The sequence below is a fragment of the Heterodontus francisci genome, chromosome 10, assembly GCF_036365525.1.
Source record: "Heterodontus francisci isolate sHetFra1 chromosome 10, sHetFra1.hap1, whole genome shotgun sequence".
Lineage (NCBI taxonomy): Eukaryota > Metazoa > Chordata > Chondrichthyes > Heterodontiformes > Heterodontidae > Heterodontus > Heterodontus francisci.
Window position 1 is genome coordinate 15,990,744 of NC_090380.1, and position 24,822 is coordinate 16,015,565.

The 24,822-nt window shown below is 41.8% G+C and overlaps 2 protein-coding genes across 5 annotated transcripts in view; one reads left to right on the top strand and one right to left on the bottom strand.

Annotated features, from left to right (window-relative positions):
* LOC137374307 (cilia- and flagella-associated protein 44) overlaps positions 1 to 10,773 on the top strand; it is a 283,090-nt gene extending 272,317 nt beyond the window's left edge. The window contains exons 32-34 of the mRNA XM_068040145.1: positions 1,685 to 1,845; positions 3,582 to 3,716; positions 7,512 to 10,773. Of these exons, the coding sequence (XP_067896246.1) occupies positions 1,685 to 1,845; positions 3,582 to 3,716; positions 7,512 to 7,679 (464 nt within the window). The 3' untranslated portion in view covers positions 7,680 to 10,773. The remainder of the gene's footprint in view (positions 1 to 1,684; positions 1,846 to 3,581; positions 3,717 to 7,511) is intronic.
* Positions 10,774 to 11,383: 610 nt separating this feature from the next.
* LOC137374308 (growth hormone-regulated TBC protein 1-like) overlaps positions 11,384 to 24,822 on the bottom strand; it is an 80,729-nt gene continuing 67,290 nt past the window's right edge. For all 4 annotated transcript variants that reach the window (XM_068040148.1, XM_068040147.1, XM_068040151.1 and 1 more), the window contains 3 exons: positions 18,534 to 18,706; positions 15,120 to 15,305; positions 11,384 to 12,512 (listed from right to left, as the gene is read on the bottom strand). In XM_068040148.1, the coding sequence (XP_067896249.1) occupies positions 12,423 to 12,512; positions 15,120 to 15,305; positions 18,534 to 18,706 (449 nt within the window). In that variant the 3' untranslated portion in view covers positions 11,384 to 12,422. The remainder of the gene's footprint in view (positions 12,513 to 15,119; positions 15,306 to 18,533; positions 18,707 to 24,822) is intronic.

The window sequence follows — 24,822 nt, forward strand, 5'->3', positions numbered from 1 at the left end:
ACAGGGAGTGGTTGAAGCAAATAGCATAGATGCATTTAAGGGGAGGTTAGACTAGCATGTGAAGGGTGAAGGGAATAGAGGGTTACAACGCCCGATTTAGATGAGGAATGATGAGAGGAGACTCGAGTGGAACATAAATGCCAGCACGGATTAGTTGGGAAAAATAGCCTGTTGCTGTGCCGTATATCCTGTGTAATCCAATGTTTTGAGAGCTAGGCTGATGAGTGGTTCATATCATTTAATGCGGTTAAAGAACAAAGAACAGTACAGCACAGGAACAGGCCATTCAGCCCTCCAAGCCTGCGTCGATCATGATGCCTGTCTAAACTAAAACCTTCTGCACTTCTGGGGTCCGTCTCCCTCTATTCCCTTCCTATTCCTGTATTTGTCAAGATGCCTCTTAAATGTCGCTATCATACCTGCTTCCACCACCTCCCCCGGCAGCAAGTTCCAGGCACTCACCACCCTCTGTGTAAAGAACTTGCCTCGCACATCCCCTCTAAACTTTGCCTCTCGCACCTTAAACCTATGTTCCCTAGTAACTGACTCTTCCACCCTGGGAAAAAGCTTCTGACTATCCACTCTGTCCATGCCACTCATAACTTTGTAAACCTCGATCAGGTCGCCCCTCCACCTCCAATGAAAACAATCCGAGTTTAGCCAACCTCTCCCCATAACTAATACCCTCCAGACCAAACAACATCCTGGTAAACCTCTTCTGTACCCTCTCCAAAGCCTCCACATCCTTCTGGTAGTGCAAAGGCATGAGATTGCGAAAGGATAATAAACAGTGGCAATATAATCTAAACAGGATTCTACAGAACATTATATAGAGGAAGGATTTGGGGGAACAAGTCGATCAATCATTGAAGCCATCAGCACATCGGAGCTTGGGCTGAATAGCCAAAGGAAAAAACACAAGTCTCAACACCTGGGTATGATCTGAGCCCTATGTTATGAGAAAGGCACCCAGACATTGCAGAGCATGCTGGAAGGAAAACTAAAATGAGAACTAGAATAAAGGATTAGGTTAGGTACAGAAGCTGGGAATGTTCACACTGGTGAAGACTAGGCTCGGGGATGATCTTATAGAACGATTCAGGATTTTAAAGGGACTGACAAGATAAACATCAATATGTTTAATATAGTCATTGATTCTACAACATGACAGAGCATTAAACTTAGAAAAGGAAGGGCAGAAAGATTAGATTTAACAATACAGGGGGTGATGAATGCAAGAATGGGCTCCCCAATGCACAGAGAGCTCTGATTGTCTTTGAGTATTGGATAAGCACTCGGATAAATATCCTATACTAACACTCGGTGGATCTTGCAGGTACCATGGGATATGATCTTTCCTAGACACTGAGACCAGCTGATGGCTCTCAATGGTCCTTCTGGTCATGTACATTCAAGAAAAAGGAAATGAAAAAGAGAGAGAGTGTTTTGAGGAATTTAGTTTGTAGATCTTCCTGACTGATCATTCAATTGTTTTCTTATTGTTTTCTGCTTCAGTTCTGATTTGAGCTAATCAACAAACGCCATTCCAGAGTGTCTCAATGGACAAAAGTATATACAGGCACACCATTTTTTAAATGACAGATTTATTGTTGATGGATGTTAGCAAAATAATCATAGTACATATTTTAAAACTACATTTTAAAACAGAATTGTGTTACTACAGAGTTAGAAGAAAAGTGTCATCGAGAAATGATTCGGAAGTTTGGTCGTGTGGTTGATCTGGAAGCGTTGCAAACTCTGTCAGTGAACATAACCTTGGAAGAGTTGAAAGATAAGATTGATGTCAATGACACCCACTTCCGAAGAAGAATAAAACAAAGAGAGGTAAGCAACAATACAGGTTATTAACTGGTTGTCATATTTAATGTACTAACAAAGGGAAACTGGTGAGGATGGTGATCAGTTGTTTGTTTAATCATGGGATGTATTTTATAGCTCAGTACATTTGGCACAACAGGATCCACATTGAAAATTTGGCTAGTGGTCAGGACACTCCACTCCTGTGCTCACTGACCTAAACTGGCTCCCTGTCAGGAAAGGTCCCAATTTTAAAATGTTCATCCTTGTGTTAAATCCTCCTTGGTCTCTCTCCTCACGATATCTGTAATCTGCTCCTAATAGCTCCTTTGGTGGTTCCATGCCAAATGTTGTCTGTGAAGTGCCTTGGAACACTTTTACCATGTTAAAGATAAATACGAATTGTTGTTGATTTGCAAACACGCAATTTTCCATTATTAGACAGAAAATTGTACGGGCCATGAAAGAGGTGCACAATTACAGAGCCCACTGCTGTTGCACAAAGTTCCGTGCTGGAAGTGCCTGATAACACGTTAGCTTCATATTCTTAACCTGTCTTAGCTTATGGAGGACAAAACAAAAAAGGTGTTGAAACATAGCCCATGATTTAAAAGGCAAACCAAGAACCAGACTGCATTGCAGAGGAACAATATATCAAGAGATCATTTTTCAACCCTGCAAGAAAACATTGTTCCCAACAAGCTGATCATTTTGATTGACTGCAATCACCCTTTCCTTCTGCTTACTGTGTTCTGCAGAAACATGGAACATTCTTTGGGTGGGTCGTGGGTAGTGTATACTACAGCTGGTTGGAGAAGTCAATAATGGTCAATGTTGCCTCTGATTTGGAATTAAATGGGTGAGCTAACAGTGTGAAACACACTCGCTTTAGGCAGCTCGACAAATAGGAATGCCCAGTACTGTGTCCCATACATAAAGGCATGTAGCATCTAAAAGTGGGGTGCTTTGTATCAAGAACAACCCAGCAGGATTAGGCTGCAGCTACACCATAATTCTGAACATTATCCTGAGGTTCCCTGAGGCAGGGGGGAGGTGCTGATTAAATAAATGACTAGCAGGAAGGAGGTCCTCTTCCCTGTAGATGGGCAACAGGTTCCAAAACAAATCCGTCAACATAGAGAGAGGTGGTAGAAAATGTCAATGGCACCAACACTTTTCCCCAGGACCTGATCTGACCAAGGTAAGACTCCCTTTCACATTTCATTCTCTGCACAGTCCTGCAGGATCCTATTTTACCAGCAGAGCCAGTCCTCTTTCTTGCTCCCCATGATCTCCTGCAGTCAGCAGGAAACAGCACTGCTCCGAATTTATGCCTGCATCCTCAATACCTGCTATTGAGCTCACAACCCTCCCACTACGTTTGAGCAGCAGCATGCGGGAAAAGTGGATATTGTTTAGAAATACTACACACAGTACAGAACAGATGCAGAGCAGTGGGAGGAAATAGTTGGTGTGGGCAATGAAACTAATGTAGAGAATTGCAAAGAACTTGGGATAGTGTATGGAGGATGGCCCGTTTAAACAATAAGTGCAAACGGTTCTGGAGTGAGTGCTTCTTTCTTTCGCAATTGAAAGTTTTGACTGAGTTATCCTGTAAAATCAAAGGTACAATATATTTTTGCATTTCAGAACTATGCATTTAAAAAGTCCTTTAACCACAAGGTGAGGGCTTTCTAAACAATCATAAGTCATTCATCACCAAACAACAGTAATGCGTCATTTTTTAATCTGTCCCAATACAGGATAAAATAGCAGAGTTGCATGCTGAGCTTACAGATTTCACCAGACAGTACACGTGCAGACTGGATCAGTTGAACATGATGACATTAGAAAAGACGAAGATTGAAACACAGTTAAATGCCCAGCAGAAGAAAATGGTAATGTTTTAAGATCATAGCCAGCACTCAAATACATATTGCCATTGTAAAGGAGGTAATGCGCTGTAAGTTGGTTTCTACTTTTAATTTGGCTCCAACATTCATTCACACTTCCCATATGATGTGATTTTCTTGCCAATTTATAGGCTCTGCATTCTGACTCCTGCATTACTAGTTACTTTGCAGAATTACAAACTCCTTGGGGCTGTATTTGTTCTTTAAAGTTTTCAATTCGTAGCATGATAACAAAATCCACCCCAGTATTAAACTAATAAAAATATTCAGATTTCTGTAATTTTTAAATTCACTTTAAAGCAGATAAAAGATGCAAGAATACTAAAAAGTAATGATAGTCTTGCCTAGTATGAACATAGGAGCAGTAGGCCATTCAGCCCATCTAGCCTGCACTGCCATTTAATTAGATCATGGCTGATCATCTACCTCATTGCAATTTTCCTACGCTATTCCGATATCCCTTGATGTCACTATCCAGAAATCTATTGATTTCTGATTTGAACATGCTCAGTGATTTGAGCTTCCACAGCTCTCTGGGGTAGAGAATTCCAAAGGTTTACCACCCTCTGTGAGAAGAAATTCTTCCCCATCTCAGTCTTAAATGGCCTACCCCTTATTCTGCCCTGCCTTACCTTAACTTTACTACCTATTTATTACGAGTAGAATACTTACCAGTTACTCACCAATCACTTCAGTACAGGGGAAGAAGCTAAAAACCAAATACTGAAGGGTGAAAAAGGTACAAAAAGAAAGTACCTCCTTACCCCCTTCACAGAACTCCCTCCTTCGCCAAATTCCAGCTTCTCACTATGTGCCAAACTGCACTCCGTGACGAGCTGCACTCCAGAACCTTGTATTTATACTACCTGTAAACTCAGATGAGTCGGCTCTGCTACAGCTACAGAAACCAGTTTAAATGAGCTACCTACTTAACTAGCTTAACTAGGTTCATTTGTTTTCCAGTAGCATGCACTTCCCAAGGTTCAACTGTTCTCCAGTACTTCCTATTTGTAACACATGCTTCTTTCATTTTATTTTTGAATCCTACTTCTGGCATCATATTTTATTGATTGACTGAGAGTAAAATAGCAAATCAAGACTGAAGATCAAAAGCAAATCACGTGGCTAGAAAACTGCAGTGGAAGCTGAGGTTGTGTGAAAACAAATCAATCGCAAATGTCCAGTCAGGAGAGCATAAAACGTAAAAAGATAAATTAGTCAAATTATTCAAAATACTTTTTGAAAGGATCTTGGACGTAATTTTTCTCAGTAACTATAATTTCTATAAACAAATTTTTTTTTAAATTCAATAATTACATATTTTATAACAAAATTGAGTTACCTTTTATGACTTTTGGGACTGACCTGCTACTCCTGTAAGCTGGGAGTAGACATGCCAGATACAAAGTTCAGGGTCAGTGAACTAGATTTACTCTTGCTCTGGGTTTCTGATAGGTGGGGTGGGGGTTGGGGAGCAGAAGCAGAGGAGGCTTGTTACTTCATGACACAAGCTTCATTGGGGCATTCATTTGGGAAATGTTAGGTGCTGTAAAGGCCTGCTCAGGTCTGCAAATGAGACCCGACCCGAGCCCAGTAGAACCCCATCCAGCCCAAGCCCGACACATGTTGTCGGGTTCGGTCAGGTTTGGGTCGGGCAGCAGGTCTTTTAAAGTGCAGGGCCTTGCTGCCAGTGTAGTCTGATCTATGGCTGCACTTGTTGTTGACTTAAATGCTGAAGAAAAAAAACCATCACACAGGAGTACAGAAAACAGCAGTTGTTAGGAAACAGGAATGCCCTTTGTGAAGTTGATGCTTTTGGGCTCTTGCCATTACACCATTATTTGTTTGTTGGGATCTCAGACATACTCCAATCATAAATCATAATCCATTTTGTCTGGTTTCATCTCTCATACTGGACTCCACCTTTTAAAATCAATCATTCACAGCACCGGCAGTGCAAATCATAGAATGATACAGCACAGAAGGGGGCCCATTTGAGCTGTAGTGAGAATTGCAGCTTAATTTTAGTCTTTTATTAATTTTATGGAAGGTTTTGCTTGAAGGTCTCAAACTCCTAAAATCCAAGACATGAATTTGATATTTTTACTCTGATCTGAAGATAGACCCCTACAGTCAGAGTGTGTGAAAGTGCACTATTTCCCAGGATACATCAGTAGCATTTAGTTAACCCAGATTATTTGGTGCTTCTCTCTCTGTATCTAGTGATATTCCTTTAGGCTGTTTTCGAAATTATTTGAAGAAAAGCTGGAAGGCAAACTTAAAATTTTATTGAGTGTTCGATTTTTAAAACATTAGCTATGGTAGAGAAGGCAAAAGAATATCAATTCAAACATAACAGAATATGGATTTCTTATCTAGTGTATCTTTTGTTCTTTTAATTATAAACATTCCATAAACCATTTTTAAAAAAAATTAGCCAAGCTCAAATCTCCTTTTCCCAAGCCCTTGAATATGCTGTTGCCTCTAAAATCCATGTCCATCTTGTCCTCAATTCCATGTTTAAACCTCTCCAATCAGGTTTCCTAATGACTTTGGCAAATTAGTTAATTGCAGTTTTGAGAAGTTGTTTATTGTCCTAAAGTCACAGTAATTTGAGAGTCGCCTTGATAATGGCTCCTCTCCTCAGGTATCGTGTTCCCTCCTCAAAAAACCCTTGCTTGACCCCTTTGTCCTTGTCAACTACTGCTACATCTCCAACCTTCCTTTCTTCTACAAAGCCCTTGAACATGTTGTTGCCTCCCAAATCTGTACCCATCTTTCCTGCATATTCTATATAAATCCATTATTATAATGTACCATGACCATGGAAGCTGCCGCATTGTTGTAAAAACTCAATGGGTTCACCCAAGTCCTTCAGGGAAGGGAACCTGCTGTCCTTACCCAGTCTGGTCTAAACGTGACTCCAATCTCACACCATTTGGTTGACTGACTGCACTCAGGGCACCACAGATGGGTAATAAATGCTGTCCAGGAACATTTTTCTTATGTTTAATCTAACAGATTAAGTCCACCAGATCATACAGGAGCTGATTTCTACGCCATCATTGCATGGAAGATTCTGAATCTTGGCAATATTGACTAGAACTAAGCAGAGACCTATGATACTGGGTTTCCACCTACTTTACACTGTCCTGGGATTTATGGGGCTTCCCAAAGGGGCTGCTGTCAATCCAGGGCCTGAGCCTGTTCCCCAAGCCTGCAAGAGGTGCAGGTGAAACATTCCCATCGAGTTCAGGATTTGTATTTGTGTTTTGGAATCACACTTTGCAATTCCATTTTTTTTCCTGTAAAGACTGAAACCCAGTGACCTCACATCTGACAAACAACAAGGAGTTTCAACAGGAGCAGAGAAGTGTAAATTTGTCATTTCTGAAACTCAGCTAAATTTAATACTTCAGTTATAATAATAGGGAAAAAAGGACACAAAAATACAATTTGAAGTGGTGGATTTAGTGCTCTTAGGTGCAAAATCTACTGGGGTAGAGTCAAGGTGTGCACTACCTTGCAATTGGTATATTTCATTGTTCTTTAGTGCATTTCGCAGCATTTTAATATACTGTGATTCAGCACTAAAAGGTTAAAATAATCAGAAATTTTTATATATTTATAAAATCTGTGTGCATATCTTTATGTATGTTTACATGTATACTTGCCTGTCTCACACTGTCTCTGTGCATTAGTAGTTTGTTCGTTTATGATTTAAACTCATTGCAGCATGTCATATGAAACCAACTGTGAACATTACTGTTCTTGTGCCAGGGTGTAGAACTTCAGAAGCAAAAAGTGAAATTGGAAGAGAAGCAGAACCTGATTCAGCTCGTGGAGAAACAAGCACAAGAAATCAACAAATTGAAAGATGAAATCAGTCTGCTAACTCGAAAAGGAGGTCGCATCCTTCCTCCCTCTCAACCACCTTTACCACTGTGAATTCTGCAACATTGTTAAACAACATCCAACTCCCCGTCTTACATTTATTTTCGGTTTAGTGTTTTTGTTTCCATTGTATATGATTTCAAACTGTCAGACAATAGATGCAAGTTAACAATGAATATTAAGTATGTATCAGAATTGGTTGTTTTTCTTAATCGAAGGTGGGGATTCTTCCTCAAGAGTTTCTACGTTCAAATTTGTCTGCTCTTCAAGGGGAATTCACATTAACATCCACTCTACAGCAATTTGTTCCAGTTGTATTGGTTACATAAATGATGCAGGTTGGAGACGGAGACAATGCAGTCTCATATGTAGAAAAAGATGGCACTTCATTCCATTGTACCCCAGGAGCTGACAGCAGCTGTCATGGGCAATGTCACTCAGAATATGACCCTAAATTACTCATTAAATTTTGAAATAATGAAATGCAAGTTATTCATTTACCCTAAAGAAGTTCTTTTTTTTAGTTGCAACTGGTTTTGGGGCTCAGTTTTTCCAATTTTTGTACATGGTGCACGTGGCAGGAACCAAATTAAGCAGCAACTAAAACTGAAAGACCAAAGGAATATAGACTATTAAAAATAACTTACCAGTCTCAGGACAATGCAGCTCTGTCTTTGCCATGACCTCTGCTCCAGTTTCTTGTGGTGACTGCACAAATTCAATCCAATGAAGCAACTTCCAGCCAGACGGGACAAGCCCCAGGGCACCCAAAATATGTATTTTTTTTTATTTGTTCAATGGGATGTGAGTGTCGCTAGCAAGGGCAGCATGTGTTTCTATCCCTAATTGCCCTCGAGGTCAGTTCCAGGATTTTGATCCAGCGACATTGAAGGAACGGCGATTTATTTCCAAGTCAGGATGGTGTGTGGCTTGGAGGGGAATTTTCAGATAGTGGTCTTCCCACGTGTGTGCTGTCCGTGTCCTTCTAGGTGGAAGAGATCACGGGTTTGGAAGGTGCTGTTGAAGGAGGTGTGGTGAGTTGCTGCAGTGCATCTTGTAGATTGTGTAGGGCGTGCCGATCAAGTGGGCTGCTTTGTCCTGGACAGTGTTGAGTTTCTTGAGTGTTATTGGAGCTGCACTCATCCAGTTAAGTGGAGACTATTCCATCACACTCCCAACTTGTGCCTTGTAGATGGTGGACAGGCTTTGGAAAGTCAGGAGCTAGTTACCCACCACAGAATTCCCAACCTCTGACCTGCTCCTGTAGCCACTGCATTTATGTGGCTGCTCCAGTTCAGTTTCTGGTTAATGGTATGCCCCAGGATGTTGATAGTGGGGTATTCAGTGATGGTAATGCAATTGTATGTCAAGGGGAGATGGTTAGATTCTCTGTTGGAGATAGTCATTGCCTGACACTTTGGTAGCACGAATATTACTTGTCACTTATCAGCCCAAGTTTGAAAGCTATCCAGGTCTTGCTGCATATGGACACAGAGTGCTTCAGTACCAGAGGAATTGCGAATGGCATTGCACAATCAGCAGCAAACATTACCATTTCTAACTTATGATGAAGGGAATGTCATTGATTAAGCAAGTGAAGTTGAGGAACTCCTGCAGCCATGTCCTGGGGCTGAGATGATTGAACTCCAACAACCACAATCATCTTCCTTCATACTAGGTATGACTCCAACCTATGGAGAGCTTTCCCCCCCAATTCCTATTGACCTCAATTTGGCTAGGGCTCCTTGATGCTATACTCGGGTCAAATGCTGCCTTGATATCTGGGGCAATCTCACCTTACCTCGAGTTCAGCTCTTTTGTCCATGTTTGAACCAAGGCCGAAATGAGGTCAGGAGCTGAGTGGCCCCTGTGGAAACCAAACAGAGCATCAGTGAGCAGATTGTTGCTGTTTAAGTGACACTCGATGGCACTGTCAACGACATTTTCCATCACTTTTGCTGATAATCAAGAGTATACTGATGGGGCAAATTGGATTTTTCCTGCTTTTTATGGACAGGACATACCTGGGCAAATTTTCTACATTGTCTCATAGATGCCAGTGTTATAGCTGTACTGGAACAGCTTGGCTAGGGCCACAGCTAGTTCACGAGCACAAGTCTTCAGTACTGCGACCGGGACGATGTCAGGGCCTATAGTCATTGCAGTATCCAGAGGCTTCAGCCATTTCTTGATATCACGTGGAATGAATGGGATTGGCTGAAGACTGGCATCTGTGATGCTCAGGACCTCAGGAGGAGACAGAGATGGATCATCAACTCGGCACTTCTGACTGAAGATGATTGCAAAAGAAAAGGCTGAAGCATTTGCATTGATGAGGCTTGTCCCATGAAGCAACACCAGTGCCAAACTGTCATAAAGACCCAACACTCCTAGTTCTTTGCTTCCTTTGTGCCTCTGCCATCAGAACAGCCTCATTTCCTATTTTTCTATAGCCCTAATATTAACCCTGCCCACCCAGGTGGTATTGGACAGGTAGGAGGAGAGGTTAAAATAGAAGCTGGGTTCTACCCGCTTTGCATTCGCAAGCTGCACTCTATACTAACTGACCAACTGCTCCTGTCTCATCCCACACCAAGTCCGACTCATTCATCAATCCACCCTCGTCAGCCTCCTCCGTTCATGATTCTCCAATACATTGAATTCAAAAATCTGTGTAATCAGAGTTTACCACTACCTCCACGCAGTCCCATCCCAAACCCAATGTGACCCTCCCAAACCAAACTCTGACCCTCCCATTATGGTAATCTCTAAACCAAGGTGATTGTATTAAAATAATCAAGTGGGTTGCCTAGCAGTCAATAAATACATCCTCGTCCGTCCACTCACCTTTTTTAAAAAAAGTGACAAATCAGAAAACTTCTCTACCTCCAAAAACAATGGCTGGTGCAGACAAAAGCTCAGATTATGCAGAAGTGGGAAGCACTGCCATCAAAGTTTGCAACAGGGCTGGGTACTGTCTAAAATAAGAGTCACAACAACTGTGGGAAAGGTTGATCAGGAACAGTTGCAGAAATGATGACCTTAAATGGTGACCGTTCTTCACAAAATATTATGTTGGTAATTTCCACCTGTAATGCTGGACCTGTATACTCAAAAATTATTGCAAAGTAATATAAATATATTCAACAAGTGAATTATTTGCATCTCTGCATCCAAGGGTGGGACGACCCTTCAGAAAATCAATGTCCCAGAAAGCAAAAGATGTGCCCCTGGGGTGAAAGTCTTGGCGGGGGATTGCAGGGCGGTGGCGTGAATCCTTGGTGCTGCTAATCATACAGGATTTCTGCCCATCCACTTCAGCACCCTGAAATTGGAAATCTAGGCTAAAACACTGGGATAGCCATACATGTACATGTTGCTGTACAGCAAGAATATCCAGGCATTGGAGACTAGAAGGCAACCAAACTGATAGGTAGCTCAAGAAATCTGAGCTATGAGGAGAGATGCATGAATCTGGGATTGGTTTCTGTGGGGATGTGATGGAAGTTTACACAGTTCTTCTGGAAATCGATGAACTGAATCCGGAGAATAGGTTTGAAGTTGGACTCTATGTCAGAATAGGGCAGGACACAGTTTAGATTGAGAGAGGGCAGTGATGTGGGAGGATTACGACAGAAACTGGAGGGAGTGGGAAACTGAGTGATGGTTTAGGTGAATGGAGAGGCTTTCTCAGACCTGCCCAATCTCATGTTTCTTTGGTATCGACATACAGATCCATTACAAAAAACATTAGGATTATTGTTTATTATTTCTTTTGCTCAGAATTAGACTGATCTTTAAATACATATAAACATTTTTCAATTTGTTAGTTCAAACAATCTAGAGTTACAAACTATCAAACTAAAGTGGCGAGGAAAGTTATATAAATCAATCAATGGCTGAAAGTGCAGCTCTACATCCATAAAAGTGCCAACTTTCAATTATTGCTTTTTGCAGACGTGAGGTGCCAGCAGATGTCAGGCACAGCCCAAAGCCACTCAAATCATTTATAAAATAAGTAGCAATGCCTTCATCTATACTGGAGTATCACTGAACCCAGGGAAGAGCAGGAGTCTGCCTGTCACTTGCTGACAGACTGGAGCCAATACTGGAGTATCACTGAACCCAGAGCAGAACAGGAGTCACCTGTCACTTGGACCCAGAGCAGAACAGGAGTCTGCCTGTCACCTGGTGCCAGACTGGAGACAATACTGGAGTATCACTGAACCCAGAGCAGAGCAGGAGTTGCCTGTCACTGGGTGCCAGACTGGAGATCCTGCAGGCTCAGTACTGGCACAAGAATTTAATTACACCTGATCAAATGCTAATGTGGAAATTCTCCATTTGCTGAGTAATTAAATAATTATTTAACAATATAATAAAAAGAAAACTGTTTGATAGAAATAAGGTGAGATTTGAACTCATTCAAAACTCACCCACTTGCACAGAGTTAAAATCGGGCCCATTTTTCAGATGAATGAAAGTAAATGAAAATCAATTAATGAGATTGCAAATTGACCAAAACACAATCAGAATATACAAACAACCCTTCATTTAGTAATCCTGTTTTAAATCTGAAACTTCAAATGTTGCAGTAGTTAATTTTGATCCACCTTAATTCACAGTATGTGCACAGTAGCTAAACAATTCTTTGAAAGGTGATAGATACAGCTTGTATTTAGCTCACAGTCACTGAAGGGAGCTATCAGGTAAATCCAACCCAGCTGTTTGATTGAGGAATGTAGGAAGTCTTCAAGGTCCTGAGGTATTAAGTGTTTCAGAATTGAGCCATGCACATCAACTCTGGGCATCTATTTCAGCCCTGCTACACTTGCGTAGCTTGGTGATCGTTACTAGGGGCAACCTTCCAGGTTCAGAGAATATTTTCTAGAGAAAGTTGGGACAAATGGCAAGACAAAGCTAATTAATTGTTGTTATTGTGAAAGTAAATGGTTATAAATGCAATAGTTAGCAGAGATTGACCCAGCATTTACAAATGTAAATTACTGCACATGCTGGAAATCAGAAATAAAAACAGAAAATGCTGGAAATGCTCAGCAGATCTGGTGCCATTTCTGGAGAGAGGTACAGAGTTAAGGTTTCAGGTTGATGACTTTTCATCAGAACTGGAAAAAGTTAAGAGATGGGTCAGGTTTCAAGTATAGAGGCAGGAAAAGGGGGTTGGAGAATAGGAGGGATGGTCTGTGATAGGGTGAAAAACAGGAGAGATTAAATGACAAAAGGGATGATGGTGCAAGGCAAGAAGGAATGGTAATGGGACAAGTAAAGAAACAAAGATGGTCCAGAGGACATCTAAATTGGAAAGCAGAATCATCAACAGCTGCTAACCGAAAAAATGGGAACATTATGATCTGTAATTGTTGAACTCAATGTTGAGTTTGGAAGGCTGTGAAAAGCCTAATCAAAAGATGAGGTGCTGTTCCTTGAGCTTCATTGGAACAGCCTAGGATACTGAGGTCAGAGGTGTCGGAGTGGAAAATTAAAATGAGAGGGGGGACCGGAAGCTCGGGGTCATGCTTACGGACTGAACAGAGGTGTTCCACCAAGTGGTCACCCAATCAGCGTTTGATCTCCCCACTGTACAGGAGATCATATTAAGAACAGTGAATACAATATACTAAGTTGAAAGAAGTACATGTAAATCGCTGTTTCACCTAGGAGGAGTGTTTGGAGCCCTGGACGGTGAGAAGGGAGGAGGTAAAAGGACAGCTGTTGCATCTCCTGTGCTTCCATGGGAAGATGCCATGGGAAGGGGAGGGGTGATTGAGAAGTGGACCAGGGTGTCGAAGAGGGACTGGTCTCTTCGGAATGCTGAAAGGGGAGGGGTGGGGAAGATATGTTTGGTGATGGCATCATGCTGGAGGGGAATGTGGAGGCTGATGGGGTGGAAGGTGAGGACAAGGGGAACCCTATCATAGTTCTGGGAGGGAGGGGAAGGGGTGAAAACAGAAGTACAGGAAATGGACACAGTCAAGGACCCCATCGACCACAGTGGAGGGAAGACTCTGTCCTGCCTTCCACCCAATCAATCAGAGACATTCCTTTTTGTTCTTTTTCACCTGCCCCACTCTACCCCAACCTTTCCCTGCCTCTTTACTTGCTTAAAACGTGTTACATATCTAACTTTTCTTAGTTCTGATTAATGGTCACAGACCTGAAACGTTAACTGTTTCTCCCTCCACAGATGCTGCCAGACCTGCTGAGTCTTTCCAGCATTTTCTGTATTTATCTTGATCCCAGCATTTCCCATAGGTACTATTATACAGAATCAGGCCATTCAGCCCAAACAAATTTGGGTAGCCACTGGTTCCCTGGCCAATTTTCCACTGCCACTCACCTCAGTACTTTTAATATCCTCACTGACATAGATTTACTGATATAGGCTATTCAGCCCAACTAGTCCATGGTGGAATAAAAACAAAAAAGTGCTGGAAATACTCAGCAGGTCTGGCAACATCTGTGGAGAGAGAAGCAGACTTAACATTTCAAGTCAGTGACCTTTCATCAGAACTGGTCCATGGTGGTATTTATCCTTCACAAGGGTAGCATCCTAACTCCATGTAACCACCCTGTTCCGATATCCTTTATTCCCCTTTCCTTCAGCCACCTATCGAACCTTTCCATAAATGCGAACATGGTCTCTGCTTCAATCACTAACTGCAGTAGTGAACACCACAGCCTTATAACCCTCAGTGTAAAAAGTGTTTCTCCCGTTCTTGGTCCCAAATTGCTTCCATTTAATCTTACATCTATGTTACCTTTATTCTAGACCCCTCGAACACATGAAACAGACAGATGTAGGCAAGTTCAAAGGATTGACACCTATCAGAGTTGGTGGGGTGAGAATCAAATATAACATGGACATTTTGGATCTTAAGCCACTAACGCAACAGTGATGTCCTTGCACCTTTTGTGAGTGGAACAGACTCAAAGGGCTGATTGGTCTGCTCCTGTTATATGTTCGACTATAGAAGATGGAATGGCGAACACCTATGTTCACCTTTCCTAATAGCTCCTTCTTTGGCTTGCCATCAATTTTGTTTGATTATGCCAGTGAGAAGCACTCTGGATGTTTCCCCTTGTTAAAGTTGCTGAATGTAACTGGTTCAATCCACTATACTCAGCAGGTCTGGCAGCATCTGTGGAGAGAGAAGCAGAGTTAACATTTCAGGTCAATGACCCTTCTTCAGTTCAGGAGAAGGGTCACTGACCTGAAACGTTAACTCTGCTTCTCTCTCCACAGATGCTGCCAGACCTGTTGAGTATTTCCAGCATTTCTTGTTTTTATTTCAGATTTCCAGCATCCGCAGTATTTTGCTTTTATTTTATTGTTCAATCCAATTCCTGCATCCAATGGAAAGGACTTGTAGCAATTAATTTTCAGGTGGAATTTAACATTTTGTTCCATCAGCTCTCCAACAATTCAGGACTACTTTAGACTATACACTCACATTCCAGAAATAACAAACTCACCTGCATAAAGACGTGACAATCTTGGACCAGAGATCCACGTGCAATCTCTTTGAACTTCTCACAGATCGCAGCGAAACTGTTAGCTTCTAAGATGGAAGCCTGGTGGTACTTTATTAATGTCAAGGCCACACGAAAGGTGATTTTAGATCCTTCATAGAACAGACAGTCCCAAATCCGAAGAACAGTCTAGATAATGGAAGGAACATTTCTTATTATATGGAGGAAAGCAAAAGTTGTAATGGGATAACAAAATTATTCAAGATAATAAAAAAAAAAATTAGGGGAAAGACACCTCAAGAAAACAAAAGTTTTCAGTTGACAGCAGACCAAAGGGGTGAATGTAGCAATGGCAGGACTATTTTCTGATAGTTATACTGCTATTGAAGACAGGAGGAGTCTTCGGAGAGGCTCGGAGATGGTGGGCAAAGGCAAAGGTACCCCAAAGTCCAATATCCAACATTTGAAATGCCTCAGTGGACTGCTGACGAAAAGATGATAATGCACCATTTACGCAGTCTAACCACTTCAATTAGCCGAAGGGGAGCTCACTGTGAGCAGCAAGGTCAGGATGAAACAGGCCATTCCCACTGTCCTAAGCAGCCTGAAGAACATGGATAAAGTGATGGCAGGAGCTGGAGGTCTGAGGTGCAGCGAGTGTCAGCTGGTGTAAATACTGCAGCAGTCTTCGTGAAGGAGACTCTTACAAATTTCAAGGCTGCTTTAAATATTGCCCTGGGGCAGCATCACTGGCCTGTTCTGTAAGCAGATCCCGTGTCTGTTACGATCATGACTCCACCTCTACTGCCTAATATCTAGTCATAAGATAATGTAACCAGATCAGATAACATTGAAAACCCTTTGTTTATGTGAACTGTTTACTGAGGAGATTGCATGTGCCTCTAAGTATGCTCTTCCAATCTACCGATTTACATGTTGAGAAGCAGCCAAAAACAAAACCACAAGTCAGTTTATGTTGCAATTGTTAAATGAACAGTAAAATATTTGTAGTAAATCGCACTTCACAGTGACTTGATTCTATATTGCACCTCAGAACAACTAATAAATATGCCATACTGTCCCTGTTAGTGAGCTCATGTAACTTTTTTCTGACCGGTCATTTTCTGACTAGCTTGATCTTAAACAGGAAACTTGATCTGCTCGTCCTTAACAGAAGTTCCACTAAAATGATCTGCACGCATACCCTTGCTCTTTTGTCCCCAAGCTCAACAGAAAGTTAGCAGTTGACCTTTAACTCCAAACACAGGGAGTTAGTAAGGCTGCCAATCAAACTGGTTATCGTGCTATCCAGAGTGCATTTCTGTCAGACCACTCTTGCTGAGATTGCAGTTTCAATATACCATGTGTGAATGCATGCTGGAGTCATCTGACAAGGCTATTTGTCTTGATCTGATAAGGCAACAGTTTCAATATCTGGCCCATTTTATTTAGGAGAACCTAGTGAGTAATAAATACAGAAAATGCTGGAAATACTCAGCAGGTCAGGCAGCATCTTTGGAGAGAGAAACAGAGTTAACGTTTCAGGTCAGTGACTTTTCACCAGAACTGAAACACCTGGCCTCCCATCGTTCAAAAGGATTCAGCCAGCCTCTTGTGTTAATATAACAGGAAGGGGACCGGACCTTTGTGAATTAATGTTCAAAATCCTGAATCGGCCTTCATATAAAAATCACATTAAAGCATTAAGCAAAAATCCTTCCTGGATCAAACAGTAAGGAATCCTAAAAGATCAGAGAGCAAGAAGCTCATGCTGTGCATGTCACATGGATATGCACATTATAGCTAAGGGGGCGTTGGAAACAAATAAACAGTAAGGAATATCTTTAGAGAGAATCGGCAGAATATGGACTTGCTGCCACATGGAAGCAGATAGTATTGATGCATTTAGTGGGCACCTTGATGGATACAGGGGAGAAGGGAATAGAGGGGGCAGGGTGGGAAGAGGTAATTAGTGTGGGAGGAGGCTTGTGTGGAGTATAACCAACAGCATGGATCAGATGGGCTGAATGGCCTGTTCTTTGTTGTAAAGTCTAAGTAATTCTATGTAATAAGCAGTCAGAATGCTACATCTTACTATAAGCAGTATATATAGAGAATCCTGCAAGAGGAACTGCAGCAGCTGATAGAAATGTGCATTGTTGTACATCAGACCAGTGGACCTCATCTCCTCATGTAGTGTGAGCTGATGCAACTTTTGAATGTAGGGGGAATAGTACACAGCCATACCAAAAGGAGGGCAAGAAAAGTCCATCAGTCCTCCGTGTGATGGTCTAATCTCATGCATCCCCTCCCTACCAGTAGTAATGCTGAGGCAGTGACCTTCTGGGATTGATGCTGTTGCATCAAGGTTGTCATCCCTAGCTCCTGGTACAGCCCTGGCAGGTAGCAGTAGTGTAGGGTTGACAGCTTTTAGAAGGAATACCAGCAGCACAAGATCACCAAGGTAGAGGCTTGCGACACGACCTGACCCCAACGACAAGTGTCGGGTTCGGGTTGGGTCGGGCTGGACACACACGGTAAGTGCTTTGCTGGTATGTATTAAAAAACAAACAACTTACCTGAGCTGGGAGTCCGGGACGAAACTGAGTCTGCGCAGTGAGCGAATGACGTCACTATGATGTCTCGCGCATGCACTGCAGCTTCTTGCAGGTTCGATGTCAGGAAGGTAAGTAAATGGATGGTCGGGTCGGGCCAAGTAGTGGCGGGATCGGGTCGGGTCGGGCTGAGGACAAAATCAGAGGGATTCGGGATGGGTTGGGCTCAGGCCCGCTGTGGTTCAGTCAGGTTCTTTTTCCTGACCTAAAGCAGGCCTCTACACTGAGGTACACATAAAGGCACACAGCATTAGTCTCACCTACACACTTGGTGTTAACCATACTCTAAAATTTACCATAAACTTTTACATATAAATATACCTTTTCAAACATTACAATTCCCCACTTATACTCCATTAAAGGAATTGGGAGGGATGGGTATCATGCAGGTTAGATAATAACTCTGCCACTGATCAAAGCATCATGTAAGGGGCAAGCAGATAGGATGAACATTATTATAGCCAGTGCAAGACTGGTGGCTGAGGGCAGATGAGCAGGAGAGGTTGCTGCTATTCACCGTTCACCTGGTGCCAATGACCCTTTGACTTCTAGCAGCCAAACCTTAAAAACAGGATTCAAATACACAACTGACAGATTCAGTATTAGGGAGTAATTTTTCAGTGATGGCAAAGGGTTAAAAATAAGAGAAGTTATAAATGTTAGTGAACAAAAGCTTTAAAAAGACACTTCAATTATTTGGTAAGAAAATGAAGTTATAGGAGAGCAGGCACAAGATAGTGAGATCTGTAAAATCAGCAACAGTGATACAGCAGGATTGGGACTTCCTGCCCCATGGGCTTACCTCCACGGGAAGAACATCAATAAACAAACAGATGAACCATCGCCCCACAACCAGGGTCCACATCACATTGTGCTTTTCCATTAATGCAGCCACTGCAGGGACCTTCACCTTCACCAGCTGAGACAAAACCTCTTGATCTGTCTTTAGTCCGATCATTGTTGGAGTGTAAAAATCTGACAAAACAATAGACAGCAATTCAGCTGGAGAGGAAACACCATTCACTCACTCCTCGCAAGCAGTTTAGGATATTTCAGAAATTGAGTGAACTGTGATCCATGGATCGTAACATGGGCCACTTGCTGCATGTGCTGGATACTACGATCTCCACGTGCCACTACAAGGGTTCTCTAATCTTTATGGAAGGCAGAATGAAAAGGAGTCTGATGAGGTGAACCAAGACAAAAAAGCAACAAACTAGTTTATTTTACATGAAATATAGAAAGGAAGTGAATACAGAATAGCTTTCCAGTGAGATATACATTTCCTACTAGTCCTTGTACCACAGAAAATGCATCTTTTTTACTACTTTATGCTGACTTCTCCTGCAGTATAATTGTTTCTATAAAGGTGCTGCCTTTACATGACATGCAATGTGACCACTCTACCATTCTTGAGCTCGTTTGTGTAACTTTGACTGACACCCTCACTAGTGAGTGGAATCTCCCTCTTGCCAAGGTCTGAGATTGGACAAAATGCCTTTTTGATTTAATTGAACAATAATTAGTCTTCCACCCACATGGACTGAAAACAAATGAGACTGTTGGTATTGATGGGTGAAGATATTTCAAGGGCACAGCCATTTGTCGATTTTTCTTTTATTCATTCATGGGATGTAAAGCATCACTACGAAGGCCAATATTTATGGCTAATTGCCCTTGAGAAGGTGGTGGTGAACCACCTTCTTGAACCACTGTAGTCCTTGTGGTGTAGGTACTCCCAGTGTTGTTAGGGAAGAGTTCCAAGATATTTTTTGTTATATTTATATATTCTTTGTTCTTTGATATTGACTCAGCGACAGTGAAGAAATGAAAATATAGTTCCAAGTCAGGCTGATGTGTGGCTTGGAGGGGAACTTGGAGATTGTGGTGTTCCCATGTGCCAGCTACCTTGCCCTTCTAGATGGTAGAGATCTTAAGTTTTGGAGGTGTTATCAAAGAAGCTTTGGCCAGTTCCTACAGTCCATTTTGTACACACTGCAGTCACAGTGCGCCTATGGAGTGAATGTTTAAAGTGGTGGATGGGGTGACAAATGGGCTGCTTTGTCTTGGATAATGCCCATTTTCTTGAATGTTGTTAGAATCAGTTTAGGTGGAACTAAGTAACAGCAAGGGGCAGCAAACACTGGTAGGAGCTGTTTATAGGCCACCAAACAGTAATGGTAATTTGGAGCACGGTGTAAATCAGGAAATTAGAGGTGCATGTAACAAGAATAATACAGTAATCATGGGAGATTTCAATCTACATATAAACTGGGTAAACCTAGCTAACGCTAATGCTGTAGAAAAAAAATTCTTGCAATGTATATGAGATGGTTTTATAGAACAGTATGTTGAGGAACTAACTAGCGAATGGGCTATTTTAGATCTAGTATTATGCAATGAGAAAGGGCTAATTAATAGTCTTGTGGTAAGTGAGCCACTAGGGAAGAGTGACCATAATATGATACAATTTTACATTAAGTTTGAAAGTGATATAGTTTAATCCGAAACTAGGGTCTTAAATCTAAATGAAGGAAACGATGAAGGTATGAGGAGCAAATTGGCTGTGGTAAATTGGGAAACTACATTAAAAGGTATGATGGTAGACAGGCAATGGCTAGCATTTATCGAATGAATGCATAGCTTACAATAAATTTACATGCTTTTGAGGCACAAAACCCAGCAGGAAAGGTGATCTAACCATGCCTAACAAGAGAAGTTAAAGATTGTATTAAATCAAAGGAAGAGGCTTATAAAGTTGCCAAAAAAGTAGTAAGCCTGAGGATTGGGAGCATTTTAGAATTCAGCAAAGGCGGCCCAAAAACTGATAAAGAAGGAAAAATAGAATATGAAAGTAAACTAGCAAGAAACATGAAGCAGACTGTAAAAACTTCTACAATTATGTAAAAAGGTAAAGTAAAGGCAAATATGGGCCCAATACAGGCAGAAATTGGAGAATTTATCATGGGGAATAAGGAAATGGCAGAGAAGCTAAATGAATACTTTGTGTCTGTCTTCACAAAGGAAGGTACAAAAAACGTCCCAGGAATACTAGAAAACTAGGGGACTAGCGAGAATGAGGAACTGAAAGAAACTGGTATTAGTAAAAGAGTAGTACTGGATAAATTAACAGGACTGAAAGTTGATAAATCCCCTGGACCTGATGATCTACATCTAGAGTGTTGAAAGAGGTTATAAAAACTGACTTTGTCTTTAAAAAAAAAAGAACCTTTATTTTTGAAAAGTGAACAATGCATCCAAAATGGCCAAAGAACAAAGCTTGACCTTTGTGCATTCAAACTGTCTAACAAGGACAAAGGACAAATCTTCAAAGCGAAGAGGGTCAATTGAACCCATCCTGCGCCCGTCCTAAAAGATTCCAGAATTGAATGTCTTCTTCTGAAACAAAGAATGTGTGAAGTAGTCACGTCCTGTGCCATTGTGCGGTCACCATGGGGAAGAGACCACAGCGTCTCCCACCAGGCGAGAAGTAACAGTTTTACCTTAAAAATAAAAGCCTAGCCAGAAAGAAAAAGAGCAACATCCAGCAGCTTGTTTTCCAGCAAACCAGAAGGCACGTGCCCTGCTGTAGTATCTTACATCTACACAGACAGCAATGAATTAGAAGTGATCCACCATCTTCAACTGAACTTTCAAGAGAGAAATCTACAATCATCTCAAGCCTGCATCCATCGAGGACTTAATTTCCAAGAGAATTCAACAGGTTTATCGTGATCTTCCCACCACTAAAAATTACTTTCCCTTTTTTCCCTCTTTGTCTCTTTGTGTGCATCTGTGCTTGTGTTCGCGCGTGCGTGTGAGATTGTGAGAGTGGATATGGTTGTGGCAATTTCGGGATAAGGCATATTGAGAAACAATTGATTTTCTGTTTTTTATACCTACAAGAAAACCTGTTGCTGTCTGTTTATTTGAAAAATAAAACACCAAGGGGTTAAACCCCAATTACAAAACACTTGCTGCGGTTTGGTGGGGAGTTGAACAGTGGGAACCACCCAATCACACCCCGTAGTTGTTAACAACAAGCTAGGTGAATGGGCAAGAACATGGCAGATGGAATATTAAGTGGGACAATATGAAGTTATCTTCTTTGGTAGGAAAAACAGTAATACAGAGTACTTTTTAAATGGTGAGAGATTGGGATCTAGAACCAGAAAACGCAGTCTCAGAATAAGAGGTAGGCAATGTAGGAATGAGATGAGGAGCAATTTCTTTACTCAGAGTGGTGAATCTTTGGAATTCTCCACCTGTGGAGGCTCAGTTATTGCATATATTGAAGACAGAAATAGATTTCTATATATTAAAGATATCAAGGGTATCAAGATATGGGGATAGTGCGGGAAAATGGTGTTGAGGTAGATTAGCCATGATCTTGTTGAATGGCGGAGCAGGCTCATGGGGTCAAACGGCCAACTCCTGCTCCTATTTCCTATGTTCTCGCATATTCTAATTTCTGCCTTTTTAAAAAAAAAAATGTCATTCTCTGCAGATTTCTAAATATTCCCAATCGCCTGGCCTACCACTAATCTTTGCAGCATTGCACACCTTTTCTTTCAATTTGATGTCAAGCACAGAAGGAACCGTGATGAAATAAACAAACAAAGAATTTTTAAAAATCAACTGTGAAACAAAACTACAAGAACATGGCCACTTGTCCCAGTCAAAATGAAGTAATAATCACGTGACTCCTCCTGTACAGGAAACCAACAAACCTATCTACAAAATTGGAAAGCGTTAACCTGTCTGAAATAACTCTAGGGAGAAACCCTTTGAAATTGAAAAGAATATTATTGCATTATTGACTCTTAGCAACATAAATTAACTAACAGAGAACAATGGACTCACAGCACAAATCAGAAGTGTGAAGGGCCCCCATTCAGACATTAGAACATAGAACATAACAGCGCAGTACAGGCCCTTCGGCCCTCGATGATGCGCCGACCTGTGAAACCATCTGACCTACACTATTCCATTTTCATCCATATGTCTATCCAATGATCTCCACACCATGGTCTATAGTGTGGCCACATCAGGTGAGTAAGCCACGTATCCCCCAACAGAAACTCTGATGAATTTTTACCTTAAAAAAGTAACCCTCTGGGGAGAGAGGGGAGATCAGGCTAACAATTTCAGAAAGCAGTCGAGTCAGGGACTGCGAAAGAGATCCAGCCAAGGAATAGGCCCCGCTGCTAATTCTACACTTCAACTTGCTGTAGAACGTAAAGGGACCATCACCTCTGGTCTGAAGTTTTAACTACCGGAAAATCTACAGTGCCACAAGTTCAAGACTACAAACACCCAGGCCTGCACCTTTAAAAGAGACTGTCCTTCTGAGAAAACTCAACAGGTTTACCATAAACCACGAATACCTATCTCACTTTGAACTTGAAACTACTTAACCTTTTCTCTTTATCCTATCTATTCTTGTGTATGAGCGCATGTGTGCATGAGTGAGGTTGCGACCATTTTGGGAATTGTGTAAAAACAGTTATCTTCACTTAGCCTACGAGAAAACCTGTCATTTGTCGGTTTACTTGGCCCTAAAAAAAAAACTCAGGGACCAACTCATTATTTTTAACAAAACACGATTGTGGTCAGTTGGGAGGCGAACAGTGGGAACCACCCACACCCCTTGCTATTTGCCTGTAACAATACCATCCTTTACTTCCTTAGTTAGCCATGGATGGTGCATCTTTCTCAGAGTCTTTCTTTTTCAATGGAATATATCTTTGTTGACAGTTATAAAATATCTCCTTAAATGTCTGTCTTCCCTTTTAACCAATTTTGCCAGTCCACTTTAGCCAACTCTGTCTTCCTACCCTTGTATTGCCTTTATTTATGTTTAAGACACTAGTTTCAGACCCAAACCTCTCACCGTCAAACTGAATGTGAAATTCTATCATGTTATAAGCACTCTTGCCTAGAGGGTCCATCACTGTGATATCATTCATCTGTGGAGAGAGTCAGATCAGTGACCTTTCATCAGAACTGCATAATGTTTCTCACAATAACTGTTTCTCTTTCCATTGATGCTGCCAGACCCAAGTATTTCCAGCATTTTCTGTTTTCATTTGAGTTCCAGCATCCACAGTATTTTGCCTCTGGATCACGAATCCAGCAACATAACTGCTATGCTACCATTCTCGTTTGGCTCTGCAGATGGTTTCAAGTAATTATGCACAAGTAAACAAAAGAACAAAGAACAGTACAGCACAGGAACAGGCCATTCGGCCCTCCAAGCTTGCGCCGATCATGATGCCTGTCTAAACTAACACCTTCTGCACATCCGGGGTCCATATCCCTCTATTCCCATCCTATTCATGTATTTGTCAAGATGCCTCTTAAATGTCGCTACCATACCTGCTTCCACCACCTCCCCCAGCAGCAAGTTCCAGGCACTCACCACCCTGTGTGTAAAGAACTTGCCTCGCACCCCCTCTAAACTTTGCCCCTCGCACCTTAAACCTATGTCCCTAGTAACTGACTCTTCAACCCTGGGCAAAAGCTTCTGACGATCCACTCTGTCCATGTCGCTCATAACTCTGTAAACCTCTATCAGATCGCCCCTCCACCTCCGTCGTTCCAGTGAAAACAATCAGAGTTTATCCAACCTCTCATCATAGCTAATACCCTCCAGACCAGGCAACATCCTGGTAAACCTCTTCTGTACCCTCTCCAAAGCCTCCACATCCTTCTGGTAGTGTGGCGACCAGAATTATATGCAATATTCCAAGTGTGGCCTAACTAAAGTTCTGTACAGCTGCAACATGACTTGCCAATTTTTATACTCTATGCCCCGTCCGATGAAGGCAAGCATGCCGTATGCCTTCTGGACTACCTTATCCACCTGCGTTGCCACTTTCAGTGATCTGTGGACCTGTACGCCCAGAGCTCTCTGCCTGTCAATAATCCTAAGGGTTCTGCCATTTTCTGTATACTTCCCACCTGTATTAGACCTTCCAAAATGCATTACCTCACATTTGTCCGGATTAAACTCCATCTGCCATTTCTCCGCCCAAGTCTCCAACCGATCTATATCCTGCTGTATCCTCTGACAATCCTCATCACTATCT